The sequence below is a fragment of the Rhinolophus hipposideros genome (genome assembly GCF_964194185.1).
Source record: "Rhinolophus hipposideros genome assembly, chromosome: 22".
Lineage (NCBI taxonomy): Eukaryota > Metazoa > Chordata > Mammalia > Chiroptera > Rhinolophidae > Rhinolophus > Rhinolophus hipposideros.
The window spans coordinates 18,649,276-18,669,795 of record NC_138068.1 but is presented as its reverse complement, the minus strand read 5'-3'; the positions used below and the strand labels follow the sequence as shown (position 1 = coordinate 18,669,795).

The 20,520-nt window shown below is 40.0% G+C and overlaps 1 protein-coding gene across 1 annotated transcript in view; it reads right to left on the bottom strand.

Moving 5' to 3' along the window:
- Window positions 1-3,556: 3,556 nt before the first annotated feature.
- MROH8 (maestro heat like repeat family member 8) overlaps window positions 3,557-20,520 on the bottom strand; it is a 45,978-nt gene continuing 29,014 nt past the window's right edge. The window contains exons 13-24 of the mRNA XM_081033860.1: window positions 17,529-17,664; window positions 16,117-16,307; window positions 14,968-15,105; window positions 14,571-14,685; window positions 14,101-14,241; window positions 12,675-12,839; window positions 11,195-11,350; window positions 9,743-9,865; window positions 8,243-8,342; window positions 7,922-7,987; window positions 5,251-5,423; window positions 3,557-3,729 (exon numbers count right to left, since the gene is read on the bottom strand). Of these exons, the coding sequence (XP_080889986.1) occupies window positions 5,275-5,423; window positions 7,922-7,987; window positions 8,243-8,342; window positions 9,743-9,865; window positions 11,195-11,350; window positions 12,675-12,839; window positions 14,101-14,241; window positions 14,571-14,685; window positions 14,968-15,105; window positions 16,117-16,307; window positions 17,529-17,664 (1,480 nt within the window). The 3' untranslated portion in view covers window positions 3,557-3,729; window positions 5,251-5,274. The remainder of the gene's footprint in view (window positions 3,730-5,250; window positions 5,424-7,921; window positions 7,988-8,242; window positions 8,343-9,742; window positions 9,866-11,194; window positions 11,351-12,674; window positions 12,840-14,100; window positions 14,242-14,570; window positions 14,686-14,967; window positions 15,106-16,116; window positions 16,308-17,528; window positions 17,665-20,520) is intronic.

Sequence of the window (20,520 nt, the reverse complement as noted above, 5' to 3'; positions counted from 1 at the left end):
GATACGTGCAGGAAGCTTAAGGAGAGGCTATTGGACTCCGGAAGGTGGCCTTTTAGGATTAGGGAACCAGCTGCAAGCTGGGTCTCCAATGAGGAAAAACTCAAACTCCCCACAAAAGCTCAAACTCAAACCGAACCAGGTCTATCTCCAGTGCCCAAGGGTCTGTAACGGCTTATCAATCCTAACTTCCTTTCCTATCAGCAAAGAGATGTCAGGATTATTGCAGGTGAGATGGTTGCAAGTCCTTCTGCAGTGGCTCATTTGTTTCCTAATAAACCTACTGTATTTATTTAAGAGAGCGGTCCAGGAGTGGGGACACAGCCTAGACAGAAAGATTTGGGGAATATTCAGGCAGTACATGAAGCAAAGGGAGCAGGTTCGTATGAGGGAGTGATGGCATGAGAAGAGACTTAAGGGTAGAATCTTTAGGAACACTAGCATTTCGGGGATGGGCAGAATTTGGAGAGAGAATGAAAAAAAAAACACTGGCCAGAGAGCTATAAAAACGAGAGCAGTATTTCAGAGGTCAGGAAATAAGTCCAACACTGCAGAGAATTCAAATAGGATGAGGAATTCAAAAACCTCATATATTATCATTCATATATTTTTAGTGACCTTAGCCAGAGCAGTTTTCTTTAGCCCACTGGGGCTGGAAGCCGTATTACTATCGCCAAGAGGCTAAGGGGAGGAAGGTCAGAAAGTTGAAGTAGAAAGTAAAAACTTTTCTTTAAGAAGTTTGGTGGAGGAGAGGCAAAGGGAAGGGTATTTTCTAGGATGAGGAAACACAAAAAAATGAGTCTTCCGCATGCAATCCTGGCTTTCACAGCGGGTCCTGGACAAGATCACAAGAGCTAAGAAGCCTCAGGTTTTTTTGCCATAACTAATCAATCTCTTTTTTTTTTTATCCAGATTTGAACTGCAGAGGATGATTCTGGCCTTGAAAAGAAACCAATACAAAAGGAAATGGCTGTCAGGGATGATAAACCAACAAAACCAGGGACTCATTGCCCCATTTTTCATCTCTCTAAAGAGATGGTTTGGATTTCAGTGAGTTGCTGTATATGTATTATAGCCCATTTCTTCTCTGCTATTAGGTTTGATCCTCCTGATTCTTTTCCCACTTCACGCGTACTAACTCCTAAAAACCATTTCTTCATTCCACAAACGCTTACTGAGTGTCTCCTGTGTGCAAGATCCTGATTCTTCCTTTGCTGTTACTTTCAGATCATCCAGATACAAACTGAGAGGCATGGCTCAATTGAACATGATCCAAGAACAAAAGAAACACCTCTCAAAGGTCATCCACCAAACAAAAACTGAGAAACATTAAACATTATTGTTTTCTTCTCTTCGGGGCTGAATCTGGACTCTCAACTTGGACTCTGAATAAGTCATATCCTGTCTATGTAAAGTCTTGCATTTTCACCTCCAATCTCTTGATTCACCTGACCTGTTACCCTTTACATCCAATCACTTGCTTCTGTGGTTTTTCCTTTTGCCATGTCGTCATTCTCAGACTGTCCTGAATTGAATTATTAGAAAGTACAGGCCTTGCAAATGAAGCCAAGATAAAAGGAAAATACTCCTGAGTTCCCTTATTTCCTTTAAAGCAGAATTAAACAGTACTGGCCTCTCCCCCACCCCCCGTTTTGGATGGTACCTGAACAATGTCTTTAGTTTTCAATATACAGTACTGCTACACTCACCAAAAAAAAAAAAAAAACCCAGCCCATGCTGTCCTCTGTGTGATCACTGACACCCCATTCCTTCATCCTCTACACTAAATCTTGTGGATTCCTCCTCCACCGGGTTTCTAGCTGTCTCAACATTTTATATGTTCTCTTCCAACCCATTTTATATTTATTACTAGTCTAGTTTTTCTCAAGCAGCATTTCTAGCATGTCACTTTCTCAAAACTCTTCAGGGGTTCGTTATTACCAGTTCAATCAAATTTAGGCAGCTTAGCATTGAGGACACATCTACGAAATAATAAAATAAATAAATGTAGACAATCATCATTAGATGTTTCCTAGTCGTTCTTGTATTTAGCCCTCATGACAGCCCTGTGCACATGGCAGAGGAGTGTTACACCTGTTTTCCAGGTAATGATAGTAAGGCAAGCATCAGCCCAGTGTCGAGATAGAATTGTGATTGAGTGTATTTCCGCTATGAAGCCCGTAGCCTTATATTCAAAGGCTTTCATGATCCCACCATCACCTCCAGCCCCATCTCCCAATACCTCCTCTCTCCGTCCTGCTCGGTAATGCCTAAAATTTCGCAATTAGAGGTTCATACCTTTGGCTTAAAAATTCTACTTTGTTAAAAAGCAAAAATCTCAAGAGTATTTGAGATTTTGCTCCCCAGCATATGTTGTCCATTTTCAAATAAATTCATAAAAATTCAAAACAAAACAGAACAAAAATCTCTGGAAGAGTTAACTTTATTAAATCTAGCATTATTAATCACTTACACTAATAGTGAGTTCACCAGATCCTTTCCTGAGAGGGAGAGCTAGAAAAAGGAGCATGAAGCCTAGAATCTGGGAGAAGGAAGGAGGTTCCCCTGGAACTGGCAGAGAAATTTCACCTATTTTACAATTGTACCTAGTGTATTTTTACTTGCCAGGGCTGATGCCTGAGAGATTCTTCCCTTCCCCAATGCCATCTTTTACTTACATGATAGTATAATCTTTCAATAAGAGAAAAAAAAACATTTCTTGTAAGATAGGTTTCTCAGTATAAGGAGGGAAAGCAATACTCAAATCTTAAAATGCGAAAAGCTAAAAAAATAAAGACACAGCTGGGCCAGTAATAGATAATGAATAATACATTTTAATAGTATATAAGGAAAATAAAGCCAAAATAATACTCAATTATATTGAACTTTTCTTGCAACATATAACAAAATTAAATGTCCAGAGACTTTTGTGAATTTTTGAAATTCCATAAAAACATAAACCTATCTCTGAAGAGAGCTTTCTATAAAAATAATGGAGCTATTTGGAATAGACTTGTTAATATAATCACTATTAAGTACTTCTTCAGCCCTTCCCAAACTGCTGAGGTAGTTCAGTAAAGAGCAGTCCTCTGTCTCTTAATGGATACTTCTCTCTGTGAATTTTAACATAAAACATAAATAAGATAAAGTAAGCATTGTGCTTGCTACTCCCTGTTGGTGGTATTTCTCAAAAAATAAAAGTCTGCCTCGAGGGAAAGGGACTCTAGCACGAATAGGAGTAAAGAGAAAGGATTCATTTATTCAACATTTTATATGTCACTAGAGATTTCAACTGCATCCTAAACTGGAGGCCTGTTTTCTTCCGTGAGACAGGGATAGTTCATGAAATCAAACCAAGGACTCAAAAAATATTTCTCAAGAAAAACCACCACTTTTTGCTGTGACTCCACTCTCCACAGTGAAGGATGTGCATTATAATCCCATTAAAAAAATAAAGCGAGGTACACTAACTTTTAGGTAAGAGGTGCTCAAACTTTGTATTCATTATTTGAGGTTCAATAACATAACATTTGTTTGAATATAAGCGTTTGGGGCATGAGTTCAGCAACTGAGATGAACAGTAGAATAAATCTGCCTTTTCCACATTAGAGGGAAAAGATCAGATTGGAGGAGCAGAGGAGACCGGCCATATGTGCTTTGGAGCCAGACAAGAGTTTGGCATTTACTGGTTGTGTGACCTCAGGCAAGTCCCTTTCAGGTTCTGTTCCTCATCTGCAAAATGGAGATAAAATACATGGAGCAGTTATGAGGATTGAAAGAGTTAATCATGTAATATCCCTAGAGTCTGGCTCATTGTAAGCATTTGCCAAGTATTAGTCCTTTTTATTGGCTACCCCACAAAATGGACAGTGGAGTTGCACGCAGTGGAGTAGAGCTGGACGCATGCTGGGAGGCCACGGAGAAAGCAGCGAGGGATGCATGTGACTGAAATGTGCAAGCTTAGCATCCACTGGTCACCCTCAAGGTGTACTCTTGGTTCTGCTCGAGGGTGATGGTGGAGTCCATCAGCAGCTGGGGCCTCCATTTTAGCTAAAACTCCTGATTTAGTCCCAAATACAAAGACCTCTCTTGAGCAGGGATCCTCTCGAAGCCACATTTGACATGCTGTCACATCCCTCAAAACATTCACCTCACTATGCATCATGGAGAAATTTGTTCCTAATTATGTCTTGGCAGAAAGGATGGGGGGACGGGGTGATAAGGATTTACAACAAAAACTTCATGCAGTTCCCACTGGATGTGTCTATCTTTCATGTGCCAGTTGCCTCATCTCCTTTCTCCTTTCCCATGCCACCGTCAAGAGGCCTCTCCATTGCCCTGAATAGTTCAGCTCTGGCTCTCTGTTCCTCCACCAAACAAGAGCCTGGGAGTTAGACCAACAGTGACCATTTTTAATTAATCTAGCATGCCTCTTGGGGGGTTTTCCACCCTTTTACAGGCAGCTTATCAAAGTATTCATCCAGTACAAATTAATCTCTTTTTCAGAAAATTTCTGCTTGCAAGAAAATGCTCTCCATCAAAGCTTAAAGCAGACAATGGGGGTACTCAACAAATAATAGTTCCCATCCTAGATCCATTTAAGGAGCAGTTGTAGGAGGGAAGAAGAGGAAACCTCCATATTTTGGGATAGACAGCAATACACCACTTCAGAAGTTTTTTATTGCTGGAAGGTTATTTATTTTATTTTTTATTTATTTTTTTTATTGGGGTGACAATTGTTAGTGAAATTACATAGATTTCAGTGGAAGGTTTTTAAGGGAAAGGGAAAGAGAGAAAGGTGAAAGGCCATAAGAAATTTTATAAAAATATATCAATATCAAATTATAAGAACTCGTTGTTACTTTATTATTAAGATCATTGACAAGTAGACTGGGCCTTGAAAAAAGAGCCAACAACACAAACACTGCAACAATAACATTTATTAATAATTAAAATTTCCTTTGAAGCTGTCCCAGAAATGTTGATCAAACTAGAACTTTATGGGTGTCTGGCATGCCTCAAATACTCAGAAATAGATTTTCACTATTTCTGCCAATTTGAAACAAGAGCTGCTCTCCCCTACATAATCAAATTCTTTAAAGAGTTTGACAGCAAAAAAATAGGTTCTGAGATAACTGAATGGGTAGAGGTAGCTTCATGCTGGCATTGCTTTAAGTCTTAAAAAAAAAAAAGAGAAAAAAAGAAAAAGCAGCACTAGTTGCTTCTCTGGTTTCTGAAAGGATTAGTTTTTACCTGATGTTGCTTGCCTTGCATTTTCTAGGTAGGAAGACGACGCAAAAGCTTCCTCCACCCGCAAACGGTCTGCCCGGGATCTGGGTCAGCCTCCACCTTCTGGACTCGGAACAGAGCCTGGGAGGCGATGATGCGCAGAGAGGGCTCAGGGTCATTCAGCAGATCTCTCAGATCTATGTAAGTGGCAAGAAAACCCAGGTTGGAGGTAAAGATCAATAGAAATGATCACTGGTTCTGACACCAAACAGCCACCATGATTACAGCAGCCGAGATGAAGGACTTTTTCCAAGCCTGTGTCTGAAAGTTTGTACATTTGTAGATCAGTTCCAATTTTGACCTACAAAACTCATTTCTGAGTCGCCGAATGTTTTATTCCTTTATAGTAATCATACTGCCAGGTAGTCTACATAAAGTCAAATTATCTGGATCTGCTAAGTTTTGTCTAATACTGTCAATTTCTAAGTTCCTGTGTTGGTCCAAGAGGTTACTCTTAAATCATTACTCCCTTTTTTCCTACAATATTTTTCATGGCTACATATGATTCTACAATATGGATATGCTATAATTCACTCAACTAATTTCCTTGTTTCTAATCTTAGATGTTTCCCCATTTTTGCTATGTTAAGTAACACTGAAATGAACATTCCTTTAATGGTTTCTGCTTATTTTCATAGGTTAAATTCCTAGAAGTGGGATTTATAAGTCAAAATATATGTTTATTTAAAGGGTTTTGATACATATTGCCAAACGTTTCTATAAAAAAGTTGTGTCAATTTATGCTCGTACCTGCACAGTGTATGATAATGTCAGTTTTCTCTTAACATATCAATGTTGAGTATTAATTAGTAATCTTTGCCATTTGGACTGGAAAACATACTAATATCTCACCACTGTTTTGCAAACTTCTGATTACTAGTAATACTGAATATTTTTCATATATTTATTGGCCAATTTGTCTCTTATGAATTGCTTGTTCATATTGTTTCCCACTTTTCTTTTGAGAAAGTACCTATTTTTTTAAGGATATTAACCCTTTATCATGTTGCAAATATATCCCCCCATATTATTGTTTTTTTTCAGTTTTGTGTTAATTTTTTTTTCCAAAGTTGGTTTTTAAAATTTTTACACAGACAAATCTATCATTCTTTTACTTTATGGATCTGTATTTGTATCATATGAGAAAAGGCTCTCTTCTTAATTTCTAATTCTCCAAGGTCTCGAAAATGCTCAGGACCGCTTCTTGTTTGGAGCTTTTCATTTCTTCAGTAGCATTTTAGCCTTTAAATTGATCGTGTTTATTTTCAAAATGGAATATTTTATGAGTTTTTAGTTTCTTCCAGTTCATGCATTAAGATCTGTCTACATGTTCTTCAGAGTACGAGGGAGCCGGCATCAATTTTGGAATCCAAAGGAATTGAAATTTACTGTCATGAAATTAATTTAAATTGATATTGTAAATTTTGTTATTTTTGTTTAAATTTGCTTAAAGTTGTGGTAAATGACAGAAACTTGTTCAAAAAAGAGTGCTAGGGTGTTCTATCCTATTTCTAAAACAGATTATCTACTGTTAAGGAAGGGAGAGGGTGGAATTATTCCATCAGATTGAGCCACATGAGATTGCTGATGTTTGACTGTTTTTGCCCTAAAAAATGGCAGTTTTATATAGTTCATCCTAATATATATGTATATAATTTTTTTTTAAGGGGGGGCGCAGCTCACAGTGCCCCATGCGGAGACTGAATGGACAACCTTGGTGTTATTAGCACCATGCTCTAACCAACTGAGCCAACTGGCCACCCCATATTGTTCATCCTAATATATATGTATATAATTTATATACATGTTCTAGATCTTCTACACAGATAACTTTAGAAAAGGAACTATGTTTCCCCAGTATTTTGGATAAAAAATAATTTCCTTTTAATTAAATGGAATCAACCATAGAATAGAATCCTATCACATAGAATAAAATAATCTACATGACTGCCTATTTCTTTGCCTCTGATAGCTGTTGGGAAGTAGGAAATCTTAGAGAAAAGCAGCATGATCTTTCTGAAGTAAGCTTTTGCTTCTGGCTATTTTATATATTTTTATTTTAAAACCAGTGAATTACTCAGGATTTTAATTTGGTTCTCAAAGTACATACATGGCACTTTTTAATTGTAAGACTACTTCTTAAGTGGGGATAAATAATTATTTGAGTCCTCAAAGAAAATTTTCACTCACTGACAATTCAAAAAAACATTTGCATGATTGGTTGCCTATGTGACTATAAAACATCTTTATTATCAAGTCCTACTACCTTACAGGACAACCGTTTATAGAAAATAGTAGTGCAGTCATCTCTGGTACTTGTGAGGTGTCATCATAATTTACTGAGATAGTCTTTCTAGGTAATATCTTATTTCCTGACAAAGTTCAGGAATGGTCCCTGAGACAATTCATCAAAGGTGGTTCCCAGACAAATAGGGTGATGTTCTTTCCTAAAGAGGCAACTGGACTAGGATGAGACCATCATTCAGCTGAAGTCTCCATGGGCTTCCATTTACCACAAAAGTCAGGCTTTCTGTTTTCCAGAGTCTCATCTCTGCCACAGAGCCTGCCCGCAGTCACTGCCTCAGATACCTTCCAAAATGTGGGGCACCCCAAACCCAAGTGTGTTACCACTTACCATCCTCTATCCAGTCAGTCCCCTTCACCCTGATCTCATTCTGATCCATGTACTTCGAAAAGAGCCCTAAATGCAGAATAAAGTCAGTGAGTCTGTGATCTGGCTTTGGCTTTGAGCAGCTGGTAAAACTGGCCTTGTGATAATTAGATTCGAAAAACCAGATTTACCAAGCGCCTGACAGTTACCTATGGATACCCTAGCCCCTTTCTCCAAGGAGATATTTTCAAGGTCATTGTCACAAAGAATGGGGATACTCAACAACACAATTTTGGAAAGTATAGGATAAAAGTGTCTGTGGAAATGAAAAGATTTTCTTTGTACCTACAAACAAGACTGCTGCTCTTCTGATAGGAAGTTTTGCATTCTTGGAGAACATCAAGGTTTGGGCTAGGATGTTAACTTTCCCCTTGCATTTTTTTCCCTAAGTGGGGAAAGAAAGTCAGACTATAAAGGAGTGAAGTAGCAGCACTATCTTTATCAACCTCGCTGTAGTTTCCAGACTCAGGGACTCTGTCAGACATACGTATACAGTACAGTGCTTGAAATAATTACAGCTGCTCAATGAATGTTATGCCACAATAACCCCCTAGACAAAGTTAAATTCTCTGACTACACCTTGCTCACACCCACTCATGCTGCATACTGTACCTGCAATGCCTCTGAATCTGTCTTCATTTCTCTGTGTCTAACTCTTCCCTGTTCTGTAAGCTCCACCTTGAGCTCTGCCTCCCTACGAGCTCTTCCCTGACAGCTCTTGTCTTCCTGACCTAATCCTGCTCTGGGCATTTTGCAAGTACTCCTCTCTCAGCATGTATCACTTTCCACCTTGAGTTTCTATTTACTGTTCCACAGAAGTTTTATCTCCCTTACTAGCTTGCAAGTTCCCCTTAGGAAGTGTTCATCGTTCGCACATTATTGAGTTCTCCATGGCCTATTGCACATTGGATGTGTTATGCTCATTGGATGAATGAATCCACCTCTCAGTGGATATCTCACAGGGATAGGCACCTCGGGTTTACGAGAACAGGAATTTGTTCTCATAGAACTTATGATTTAACATGGATAATCTGTAGTCTTATCCACCGAGAGCACTGAATTTCCTGCTCTGAATACTGTCATCAGTGCATCAGTTATAGGTTTGGCTGCAGGTCAGAGAAGGAACCCCTGGTGGAAAGCCTGACACAAGGGTACTGTGGGGCTTCCTAGCCCTCTAAGTCTGGTCAGAGGAGCCCATCCGGGAACCTGAATAGGCTACACAGAAGGAAGAGCCCCAGGCAGTGTCAGTCCTAGGGTCTTCACAGTAGGATCCCAGTGCTTCTAGAGTCAGTTGTTTAGAAAACGATGGATGGGCCCCCTGAGGCTTCCCTGGCCCAAGCCTGCCCCTAAGATTGGGCACAGCAGCCTTTGTCAAGTTCTGAGGTAAAAGGATGCCAGCTGCCACCATGCTGCATGGCCTACAACAGCATGGCAGCCCTTGCTTGGAGCTCCCTGAACATGCTCTGATGGAGGGTAAAACAAACCACTAAATCCATGGGAAGCATTAGAGATCATTATAAAGGTAACACGTACCTCCCTTTTACTTCACTCCACAAGTGGTTACTTGAGTATGTACTATCAATTTGACCCTGTAGCCGGACCAAGGATAGTGGGGGTCCCAAGAGTTCACCAGGGTGGTAATAGAAAGTGTATTTGTGACTCAGTTGGGAGGGAACTATAGATTCACAGTACAAGACCATTCCTAGATATCAACGACTGATTAAAAACTACATCTGAAAAAAAGTTAGCCTATTAGAGTTAACAAAGCCATTATTTCTCACATACAAAGAATTTGCAGATTGTTCCAACTTCACTAGGGTGGATGTACCAGGGGCCTTTGCAGTACACTTCTTGGGGCAGCTTCCACTTCAGGAACTGGGCACAGATAGTTAGGACCCGCCTGCACTCCTGTAAAGAGGATTATCAGAGATCAGTATTTTCAACCATTTTTTAGCTGAGGTAAACTTCCTTCAAATAAAACTAATGCTAAAGTCCAATATGAAAAGCTAATAAACTCAGAATTACCCTGCTTGAAGTGAGGGGAAGAGTGGAAGAGAACCCGAATCTGCCCTCTATCCCCTTCCCCAGACAGTCCCTAAAGGGGATCCATAAAACCTGTGGGGTTCTGGGGAGGGTGTAGAAACCATGGGTCTAGGGCAAAGGTGAGAGCTCTCAGATATAATACCCACACCACAGATTTGGACAGGAGTTCCCACTACCCCACGATCTAGCGATAGGGCTCCTATGCCCACTTGTTTCTCCTCTGTCATATTTCTGTCACTCTACACAGGGAAGTATAGTTCCTCTTCTCACAGTCCTTGTGGAATCTCTGGCTTGGAAGGATCTCTGGAGAGTATTGATCCTTTCCTAATCCAGATACTTGAGCAAAATTTAGCAAGTGGACCTCTTTTTCCGTTATTTTTTAAGTGGGCCTCTTCTCTGTGCATTACTCTTAGAATGCCTCCCATGCACCGTATTTTTGCGGTCTGAAATATTTCATATTTATGGCTGGAAGGCCATAAAACTTCCCCTATAACAAGGTGCCAAGGTCCACTGTAACCTTCAATCCTGTCTCTGAACCTGCTTTCATTTCCGTAAGAAGGAGCATAGATAGGTGAGAGCTTTAGCATTTTCCCAGCCTCCTTGAAGCCTAAATCTACTTCCCTGGTTTGCTGTCACTGCTGATTATAGTTAGCACCTTGGAATGGACAGGTTTGGAGGTGTGGGACAGGACTAAAGATGATGACATCCCACCCACAACTCTTAAGACAGAAACTCCTGGAAGATTCAGAAGATAGAGCTTTCTTCAAATTGTCAGAAAAGCTACTATTGCTGACTTAGCCTCAATACAAATCTCTTTGTCTCAAGGCCAAGAGACAGTCCGAATGAAAGAAGAAAGATAAAAGAATATTATCATTGTCATAAAAAGTAAGAGTTTGTTGGATTGGGTACTGTATCTAAGTTTCTGTGCTAGGCTGAATGTTGGGGTGGGGCTACGAAAAGGTGTCATACATTCGTTCTTACCCACAAAAGGCCACAAATTGCTATACAGAAAGAGTAAGTTTTTTCCCCCATATTTCACTTTGGCAAAATAATTGAAAGGTAGCCTGTACCAGAGAAAACGAGGAATAAAGATGATGCCACAAAGTCCCTGCCCTCAAAGACAGGAACTCTTATTTGCAGATCTGTCTCTGGATTTGAAGGAAAATCCAGAAAGAAGTTGATAGTAGGCATTACCTCAGCTACTGCGTAATTTTCATCCTGAGTATATAGAAGTAGTGGGACCAAGCTGCCCAGGACTTGGTTCTCAATACTCTTCTTATCTGTGTGTTTCACAGACTTTATGCAGGCTCCAAAGAGGGTCACAGAGAAATTATGAACATCAGGTCTCACCTATGAAGGGAATATTCAAAGGGAAGTGTTCATGCTTAACTTGTAAGAGCTTTAGGTTGGTTGAAACGCCAATCCTAATACGAGGCTATTTAGCTGTAGGTAGCTGAGGGCAATAAACCAAATATATTTGGAGATAGCAAGATGTGCTGCTTTGCACGATTTGTTGTTTACTCTCTCTCTACAAGTGTGAGAAAGGGGCACAGTCCCACCTGTAGTCATCATACCGTATGCCTAATACAGGTATTAACCATTCACACAGCTGTTTTGCTGAAATTCAAAATCCCAGCCATGCATATTTGACTCTTCCAAGGACGTGGTTCCAACCTCTGTATGTCACTATCCCAAATCGCGAAGATTTTTCTCTTTGAAAAATTTTGAAAATCTCTTTTCTCTTTGAAAAATCTTTGCGATTTGGGATAGGGACATACAGAGGTCAGAAAATTAAGTTCGCAAACTCCTCCTAGAAAAAGTGCTGCATACCTCATTGCTGAATATCACTAAGGTCACCTCTGAAGTACTCCCCTTGGGAAGCTATACCCCAACACCAGCACCTAGTCCACCCTTCAAAGCAATTTTGGAATTCTTTTTCTGGAATGGCCATCAGAGCTGTCATCGTCTTACCCTTAATGTCCTGAATGTCATCAAAATGTCTTCCTTTCTATATTTCCTTTATGTTCGGGTAAAAATAGAAATCATTGGGGACCAGATCAGGTGAGTAGGGAGGGTGTTCCAATACAGTTATTTGTTTACTGGATAAAAACTCCCTCACAGACAGTGCAGTGTGAGCTGGTACGTTGTCATGATGCAAGAGCCATGAATTGTTGGCGAAAAGTTCAGGTTGTCTAAATTTTTTATGCAGGCTTTTCAGCACTGCCAAATAGTAAACTTGGTTAACTGTCCAGTTGGTACAAATTCATAATGAATAATCCCTCTGATATCAAAAAAGGTTAGCAACATCGTTGCAACAGTTCACGAACTTAATTATCACTGCATATGTATAGTCCACCATCTCGATTGTTTCTTTGAAAGGACAGATAATGTCTTTTCTTATAAAACTCCATCCCCATCCCATGAAGCAGAGGACTACCTTGGCAAGTCTCTATGTCTCAGGTTTTTTGTTTTGTTTTTGTTTTTTAAATCTGAAAAACATCACTACCCCTTACTATCATCATGGTTACCTGAAAGGGTCTTAAGAAAGGAGATCTGAGTGTTCTGAACATAAAAAGTACTATATAAAATAGTGTATTTATTACTATCCCGACTTTTATCTGCTGTGATGCCAGTTACCCTCCCCTTAGGAAAGTCTCTCCCCTCACTGTCTTACATCACCAAATAAGGAGAACAGGGTCCTCATCATGGCAGCCACGGTAGGGAAATCCATGGTTCTAACGAGCTGCAGGAGTATCTGGATGGCCAACAAAACAATCTTCTCGTCGGTTTCACATAAGAGGTCTACGATGCATGGCAACAGGCTCTTAATGTCTTCCCTCTGTGTGCCCAAAGGAAGAGCATCACCATCTCTCCTGATAGCACTTCATCTGGTACCAAAGCAGGGCTCCCCACCTTACTCAGTACCTGGTGTTTGTTGAATTTTGGGTAGCACTGGCTAGTCAAGAACACAGAAGTGAAGAGGGTTTGATTGCCCTCTCTCAGTATTGGTAGAGCTGATATGTAGAGAAGGGAGCAGAGTGAGGTTGGGACCAGCTGAGCTTGGTCCAGTCATGTGGACTTGGGCTTAATGTACGGAACTGTTCTCTTCACAATGCGAGAGAGTGGAATGGCTAGCTCAGGTCGCAGCGAGTTTCCCAGCAGGAAAGGTATTCAAACAGAGGCTTAAAGATTCCTTGCAGGAATTCAAGCAGAAATTGACTACAGACCCTTTAGGGTCCTCCTATTGGGATTCTGCTCTTCTGAAACTCCCAAAAGGAAGCAGTCTTAGGGATTTAAAGTTTAAAACATACATGTAAAAAGTACATAGAATAAGCCAACCAATATTCATGTATCTAATCAACCAGAATTTGTTCCAGATATATACAGAGGGTGCCAAAGAAAGGTATACACGTTATAAGAAAGAAGAAAACTATTAAAATTATGCTGATGGTAACCACTTTGAGCACCTCTTGTAATTGCAGAAGTCAAACGTGACTTGCATTCATCTTTTGTTATCGGTATATATTGAGTATTACAATTATAATAGATTTTTTCTTTTCTTAAAATGTATATACATTTTTTTGGCACCCTCTGTGTGTGTGTGAGTGAGTTTGTGTGTGTGTACATTTTTTTAAAAAATATAGAACTGAAGTGATAAAATTAAAGCCTCAGGGGTTAATCTACTCTTCTGACCTAGGTTTAGTTTCTAGCGAGGCCTGTGGAAAATGAGCTTTCAACATGAATGTCAGTGATTTTTGTCTTAAATGATAAGGTAAGATGGTATGAGGCATAAAAGGACACCCAAATGTTGTCGGGTTGTGATGATAATGAGGGTACCTCCTACACAAACTGCAGGTTTCAAATATTATGAATATCTGTGACTTGGACTTTTTATTTCTTTTAATTTCATTAAATGTTTACTAGTGTGTACTTGCATATTTCCTAGGTATAAAATTCAAATGGTACAAGGGATGTATTCCCATCCACTCCTGCACTCAGGCTACCCAATTTTCCTCGTCCGCTGTTACAGTTTCTTGAGTGTCTTTCTGGGATATGTTTTCTTTGTGACTTAAGAATCAGTGTTCTGCGGCCTCTCCTACCATCTCTCCGTGTCTGATGAGATAGCACAGTCCCTTTAGGGCAACAGTTTTAAAGAGATTATTTCCATGTCGTAGCCAGTCTTTCAAGCGGGCAACGGAGTATATGCTGGGCAGTCTCCTAGACACTGGACTCTGGAGAAGCTGAAAAAACCCAGAAATCAGCCAAAGAAGTTACCTTTACGCCGTTTTTCATGAGAGGAGCCACCTTCCCACCAAGTCCAAAATAACTATTTCCCTTTGAAATCTCTACTAGACAGCACATACATTACAAGGTGACCGCTTACACTGTAAGTACATAAGGAATAATGAATACGTGGAAAGAAGAATTTCAATTGGCTTGAATCTGAAACTATTTCTATCACACGTCTGAAATGGATCCCAGCCTCTCACTAAGTTGGATAGGGCCTAAGAAGGCAGGAACTGCTGCTTTATAGGCTTCCTAAATCCAGCTTCCAAACAGTGAGTCTTACCTCCACAAAAAAAGCTGCAGACGTGAGTTTATGTTTATCGTTCCCTCGGTTAAGGAGAGGGACTAACAAGTACATGACCTTATGTGCGAGGAGGTGATTTCTTTCCAGCAATGCACTGTAAAACAGAACACCGACAGAACAATTCTTAGAAATGTTCCTAAATAGACAGCATTTTCCCCAGGGCTGGGGGCCCTTTGATGTGTTTGCTCAGCTTCAGTTGCACAGGAAGGTATGGCAGGGCCAGGACTTCTGAAAAATCTGCCTAGTATTATGGATCTTTGTCCACCCTGGGACAAGGAGGTTATCCAAACTTGGCTTCTGTGATAACTGAAAGGGAAAAAGACTACCTGAAAACAATGCTGAGTTAGAGCAGGTATGCATGACAAGGAAGCCTTACTTGGCAAGGAGAGATATTCCCTGAAGATGACAATCTTTTCCTGCCAGGAGGGTCCATCCTTTATGCTTTTCCATGATGTCGAATTCCTGCCAGCACTGTGTTCTGAGGAGGAGGGTCTTTGTAGCCTGTATAGCAAAGCTAAATCAAACAAAAACAGTACAAGTGAATAGAAGAGGTCCCTCCAACTTACCAGCACACAATTTCCCTGCTCTCACTGAGAAGGGCCATGCATTGATAGCTACTGGACTGTCATTCTCTTCTTTCTAGATTTCCCAAAAGACTGAATACTCTAATAACTTGAAAGGCTCCTCAATAAATTATAGGCATAAAGAAATCTAACTAGGTTTTGTTTCCCTGGGATTTGGAAATAAACCTATGATATAACAAATGACATGGGATACTGAAGTGATACCCACTGCTTTTTAAAAAAGCTTTATTTAGATACCATTTATACTGCATAAAGTTTACCTCCTAAAAACTATTTATTGAACTAGTATCCTGGACACAACATCAGAGAATCTTAAAGCTGGAAGCGTCCTGGAAAAGCACCACGCTTGACCTCATTTATAGATAAGGAAACTGAGGCACAGATAAACAGAAAGATTTGCCCAGGGTACACAGCTAAAGAATGAGAATTCGAACTCAGTTCTCCTGACTTTTAGGCAGGTGTTCTTAAATATTATACATTATAGCACTTCCTCTGAAAGAAATCCCTGTGCAACAGCAACACTAAGACATTTCTACTGAGACCCTAACGGGGAACTAAAAATCTCTCTCTCTGGAATAAAGCAGACATGAGGAATTGTTCAATTGTGGATCAGTATGGCTTTGGAGGTGAGTTTAAGGCTGTTTCACTTGTCTTTGTCTCTACTTGATTTACCCAGAAAGGGCAGGCATGGTATCACACATTATTCTGCAGGGCATCTGGACCTAGATTGTCTAATTTACCTTGGCACCAATAAAACCAAGGACGACCAATGAGAGCCCGGAATAATTTCTGGGCATGCCATCTTGATGTCTCATGGGGTAGCAGACTGTGAGCCCCACCCACAGTTGGGATCACATCCTGGCCATCCTTGTGTCCACTACAGCTGGGACTGCCCAATGCTTATTGTTAGTTAAGGTCAGTGAAATCACAATGGGCAGTACCACACAGGGGTGACCTCTGAAGACACTTCCTGTTCTGTGTACAGGCCACGTGGGATGGCGACATCAGACATAGTGAGGCCCACACTGTGATGAACCTGGATGAGCAGGGTCATGAGAAGCTGAGGAAAGAGTCGGAACGTAGCTGCTCGGAGCCTGTTTCCCACAAACACCTCATAAAGGGCATCTGTTGCCTGTGGGAGAAAAGACACACAGCAGAGCTGAACGCTAGCCCTACTCCTTAGTGTCGCTTTATTTCTTGTTGTACCAGAACATGCCTTCTGGTTCCATTATCCCACCGGCAGAACAGTAGGGGTACTCGGTGCAGGGACGTGAAAGTGAGGGGGAAATGGAGGAGGTGTGGAGTGATCATTAAAAATTACCAAGGAGTTTCCAGAAGGAAACTATAAAGGAAGCTATTATCATATTTGACCACGTACACATATAAAGCCAGGGCAAAAGTGATCATAAACAAAGTTAGATGGCAGCCTGGAAAAGTATTTGCATCAATGCAATATTCTTACTATATGAGGTGTTCTTACATATCAGTAAGAAAAAAATGTAAAGGCTTACTACTCAAAGGATGGGCCACACACCAGTAGCATGTGGGAGCTGGTTAGAAATGAAAAATTGCAAGCCCCACCCCAGACCTTCTGCATCAGAAACTGTATTTCAGTTAGATCCCCAAATGATTATGGTTTGCATGCACATTAAAATTGAGATGCACTGGTGTATAGGACATGAGCAGACAAATCACAAAAGAAGAAATATAAGTGGCCAAGCTCACCAATAATGAAATTATAATTAAAACATGTTACTTTTTCACCTATCAGCTAGGCAACAATGAAAAGACTGGTAATGTGCAGTGTGGTGAGGGTGTGGGTAAATGGGCATTCTCATACATGACTGGTAGATGGCCACCTTCTGGGAACATTATCAAAAGTTTAAATAAGCCCAGCCTTTGACTTAGAAGTTCCCCTTTAATGGACTTTAGCCCAAGAAAATAATTGGGTATGTACAGTATAACAGAATTTATGTTTGCATGGTTCTTTGCTCCAGCATTGTTTCAATGACAAAAGTTTGAAAACTGTCAAAATGTTCACTAATAGAAAACTTGATAATTAAATAAATGGTTCTGAACCATTTCATGAGTTTGCGTTACTCTTAACTATGATGATACATATTTTTTGAAGCACAAAGGAATGTTTAAAACATATTAAACTATACTGATTCCTTCACCTTCCTCAGCTCCATGTCAATCCCTTGGTGGAAACACTGCAGGTTTATATTTGGATGACAGAAGCAAAGTTTGAGAGGAACCAAAAGAAACACTCTCTAGATGGGGCGTTGGGCCAGTCATCTCAAGAGGGGAGAATGGCAGGCTGAAGTTAGAGGGACAGAGCTCTATGGCTTACAGCAACAGCCACATAGGCCATCTTCTCCTGGGTGGGCACGTTATGGCATTTCTGAAGCTTCCTCAGAAGCCTCCAGAGAATCCAGGTTGTACTGGGCAGCTCCACCTCCAGCGTTCTCCAAAACTCAGCCAGATACCTAGAAATCCCGGAGTAAGAGGGTTCATCAGGAGAATGGATTATCCTAGGCCTACCATGACTACAACCCTCTTAGTCTGTTTGGAATTCAGTCTATAAGTGGTTTTCCTGTTTAACTTCGGCATAGCAAAAACTTACTACTATCAGCTTTCATAACAGCAACTCCCAAGGTTTTATAGACTCAAGTTCCCATTACCTCAACATGGACTCCAAGACCACTCACAAACTGGTTCTAACTTACATTTTCAGTCTCACAACTTCCCTATCACAGACTCTGCTCTGGCTACCTCAGACCATTCACCTTTACCAAACAAACAATGGACTTCGAAAACCCTGTATCTTTGCTTACATCACTTCCTTAAAGTGGAAGGCCCTTGCCCAAATGCTTCTTTGCCCATCCAAATCCTTCCAGGTCCCAGCTCCCATGTTATTTCTTCTGTGAAGCCTTTGCTGCTTCTTCACCATGTCACTCATGCGAGTCCCATAACACTTTAGAAACTTCTTTATAGAGGTTGTCTCAATCTTACACATGCTATTGTCAGTTTTCTGTGTGTGTCCATAGCTTTCCTCTGAAGGTAGGGGTTATATCTAGCTTTTCTTCTATGAATCCCTCAGGGCCTAACACAATGCTAGGCTCACGGAAGGCTTTCAAAGACATACTTATCCAATCTAGTCTATGGTCCTTGAATTTTGGCTAAGGTCAAGCCCTGAAATGAAACTTTGATCCTCCTTAGGAGATATCTCTTCTTCAAGCAAAACAGCATGTAATAACTTCTCTTCTACCATTGATTCAAAAGTAGGGCCTGAGAGTTATACAAACATTGTGGAGGAACATTAATGGGCGGTGGGGGGGAGAGGGAAGAGATTGGGAATTACTCATGCTTGTAATCCATCCTTTTATTTTCAGAACCTAGCTAGGTATCTTTGCGTGCTAGAGTCAGTGTTTATCTAATGTGTGGTCTTCCAACTATGTGCATCAGAATCACTCTAAAAATTGAGAGGCTTAAACACTATTCCAGTATTTCACTCCTTACTCTGGCAATTCTAATCTGTGAATAAAAACAAAGTTTCTAGAGGACGCCTAAAGGAAAGACCAGAAAGGCAAGATGGAGTGCTGAAAAGACTCTTGCCTTGGGAAATAGATTCTAGAATATGAACATTCATTCCTGGGATGAAATCCCAATATTTATTCACTTTTGTTTTTCACTCTGTGTTCCTGAGGGAGTAAATGAAATACTTTGAGAAGCTATTTATTGTGAAAGAAGTATTTCAAAATGCTTTTTAGTTATGCACATTTGTAAGTGGGCTGGTAATGAATTTGAATTAGGAAAACACACACATCGGACAATCAGCCTTCATAAATTTTAGTGTGAAAAAATCATCTGGAGAGTCTGTTAAAAATATGGAACAGGGCTCACTTATAATGATAACTGATTCTGTAGATGTGACATGGTTTTTGTTTGCCCATCATTTGGGAATGGGCATTTATTAAACTGGTTCATCCCTTCCTGGAATTTATTTTTGCTATTCTTTGTCTAGTATGCCTCTTCCACTCCCTCATCCCACACTTTACTTGGCGAATTTACATTAAAAACTCAGCTTGGGGCAGCCCTACTTTCAGAAATCCTTCCCCAGTCCTTCATCTAATTAAGTCTCCTTCTAGGAGCTTCCACAGAACTCTATTCCACATAATAGCATCCTCTGCTGTTTGTCTCTGTCTGCTACCAGACTGTATGCTGCCTGAGGGCAGGGTCCATGCAACCTGTCTGTGATTTTCCTGGTGCCTAATAGCACCTGTACATAGTAGATGCTTAGAACAGACTACTAAGAACAATCACCCAGATATGTATATACATAAATGAACAAACAAACTTCAAGTAAATGACCAAAACTACCGTGTTTCCCCCAAAATAAGACCTACCCGGATAATCAGCTCTAACGCGTCTTTTGGAACAAAAATTAATATGACCCAGTATATATTATATTATATTATATTATATATTACATAAGACCCAGTCTTATATTATAGTAAAGTAGTACCGGGTCTTATACTAATTTTTGCTCCAAAAGATGCATTAGAGCTGATGGTCCGGCTAGATCTTATTTTCCGGGAAACAAGGTATCATCTGATTGAAGTTTCCTAAGTCATTTCCATTTTTAACAGATGCCATGTTCTCATATGATCTAAAGCAGTAGTTCTCAAAGTCCTCCACGAGCTAGAACAAATACACACAATAGAATAATGCTAAAGTTACACTTAAGATAACTAGATATATTTAATATTTTGTACTAAATCGTATATTTTATACAAGAATCTAGTGTAGTTAAGCTGAAACAAGTAGTAAAGATTTTAAAGCAATGTATTCGAGAACTATACAAAAGAGAGTATTTTTTTAAAAGATCTACATTAACTCATTTTTTAAGTCTGGAAGAATAAAAGTCCTCCTTTATTTGAGTTAGTGGTAGAATGTGTAAGTTCAGCTTATAGGAAACATCAGCAGTACCCCAAGACATTATATGAGAACCATTCACTGAAAGTGGTTTTCAAACAGTTTAAAGCTGAGAAATCTTTTCCTCAAATACAGTAATTACCCAAAATCACAATATATAAAGCGGAGAAAAGAGTGCTGCTCTGGTTAAAGTGGGGGTGGGGGGTCAAGGTCTGGAGCCCTCTCCTTAATGCCTCACTGCCTTCCCATGAGGCATCACCTGAAAATTCCAGGGTGCCTCCAACTCTGAAAACCACTAATCTAAAAATTTTTTTAAAGCATCTTGTTTGTTCCTCTCTCTGATTCTATTCCTCTTCTATGTATATATTTATTTTTTTGGCTGAATCTTTCTCAAGTACATTTCAGAC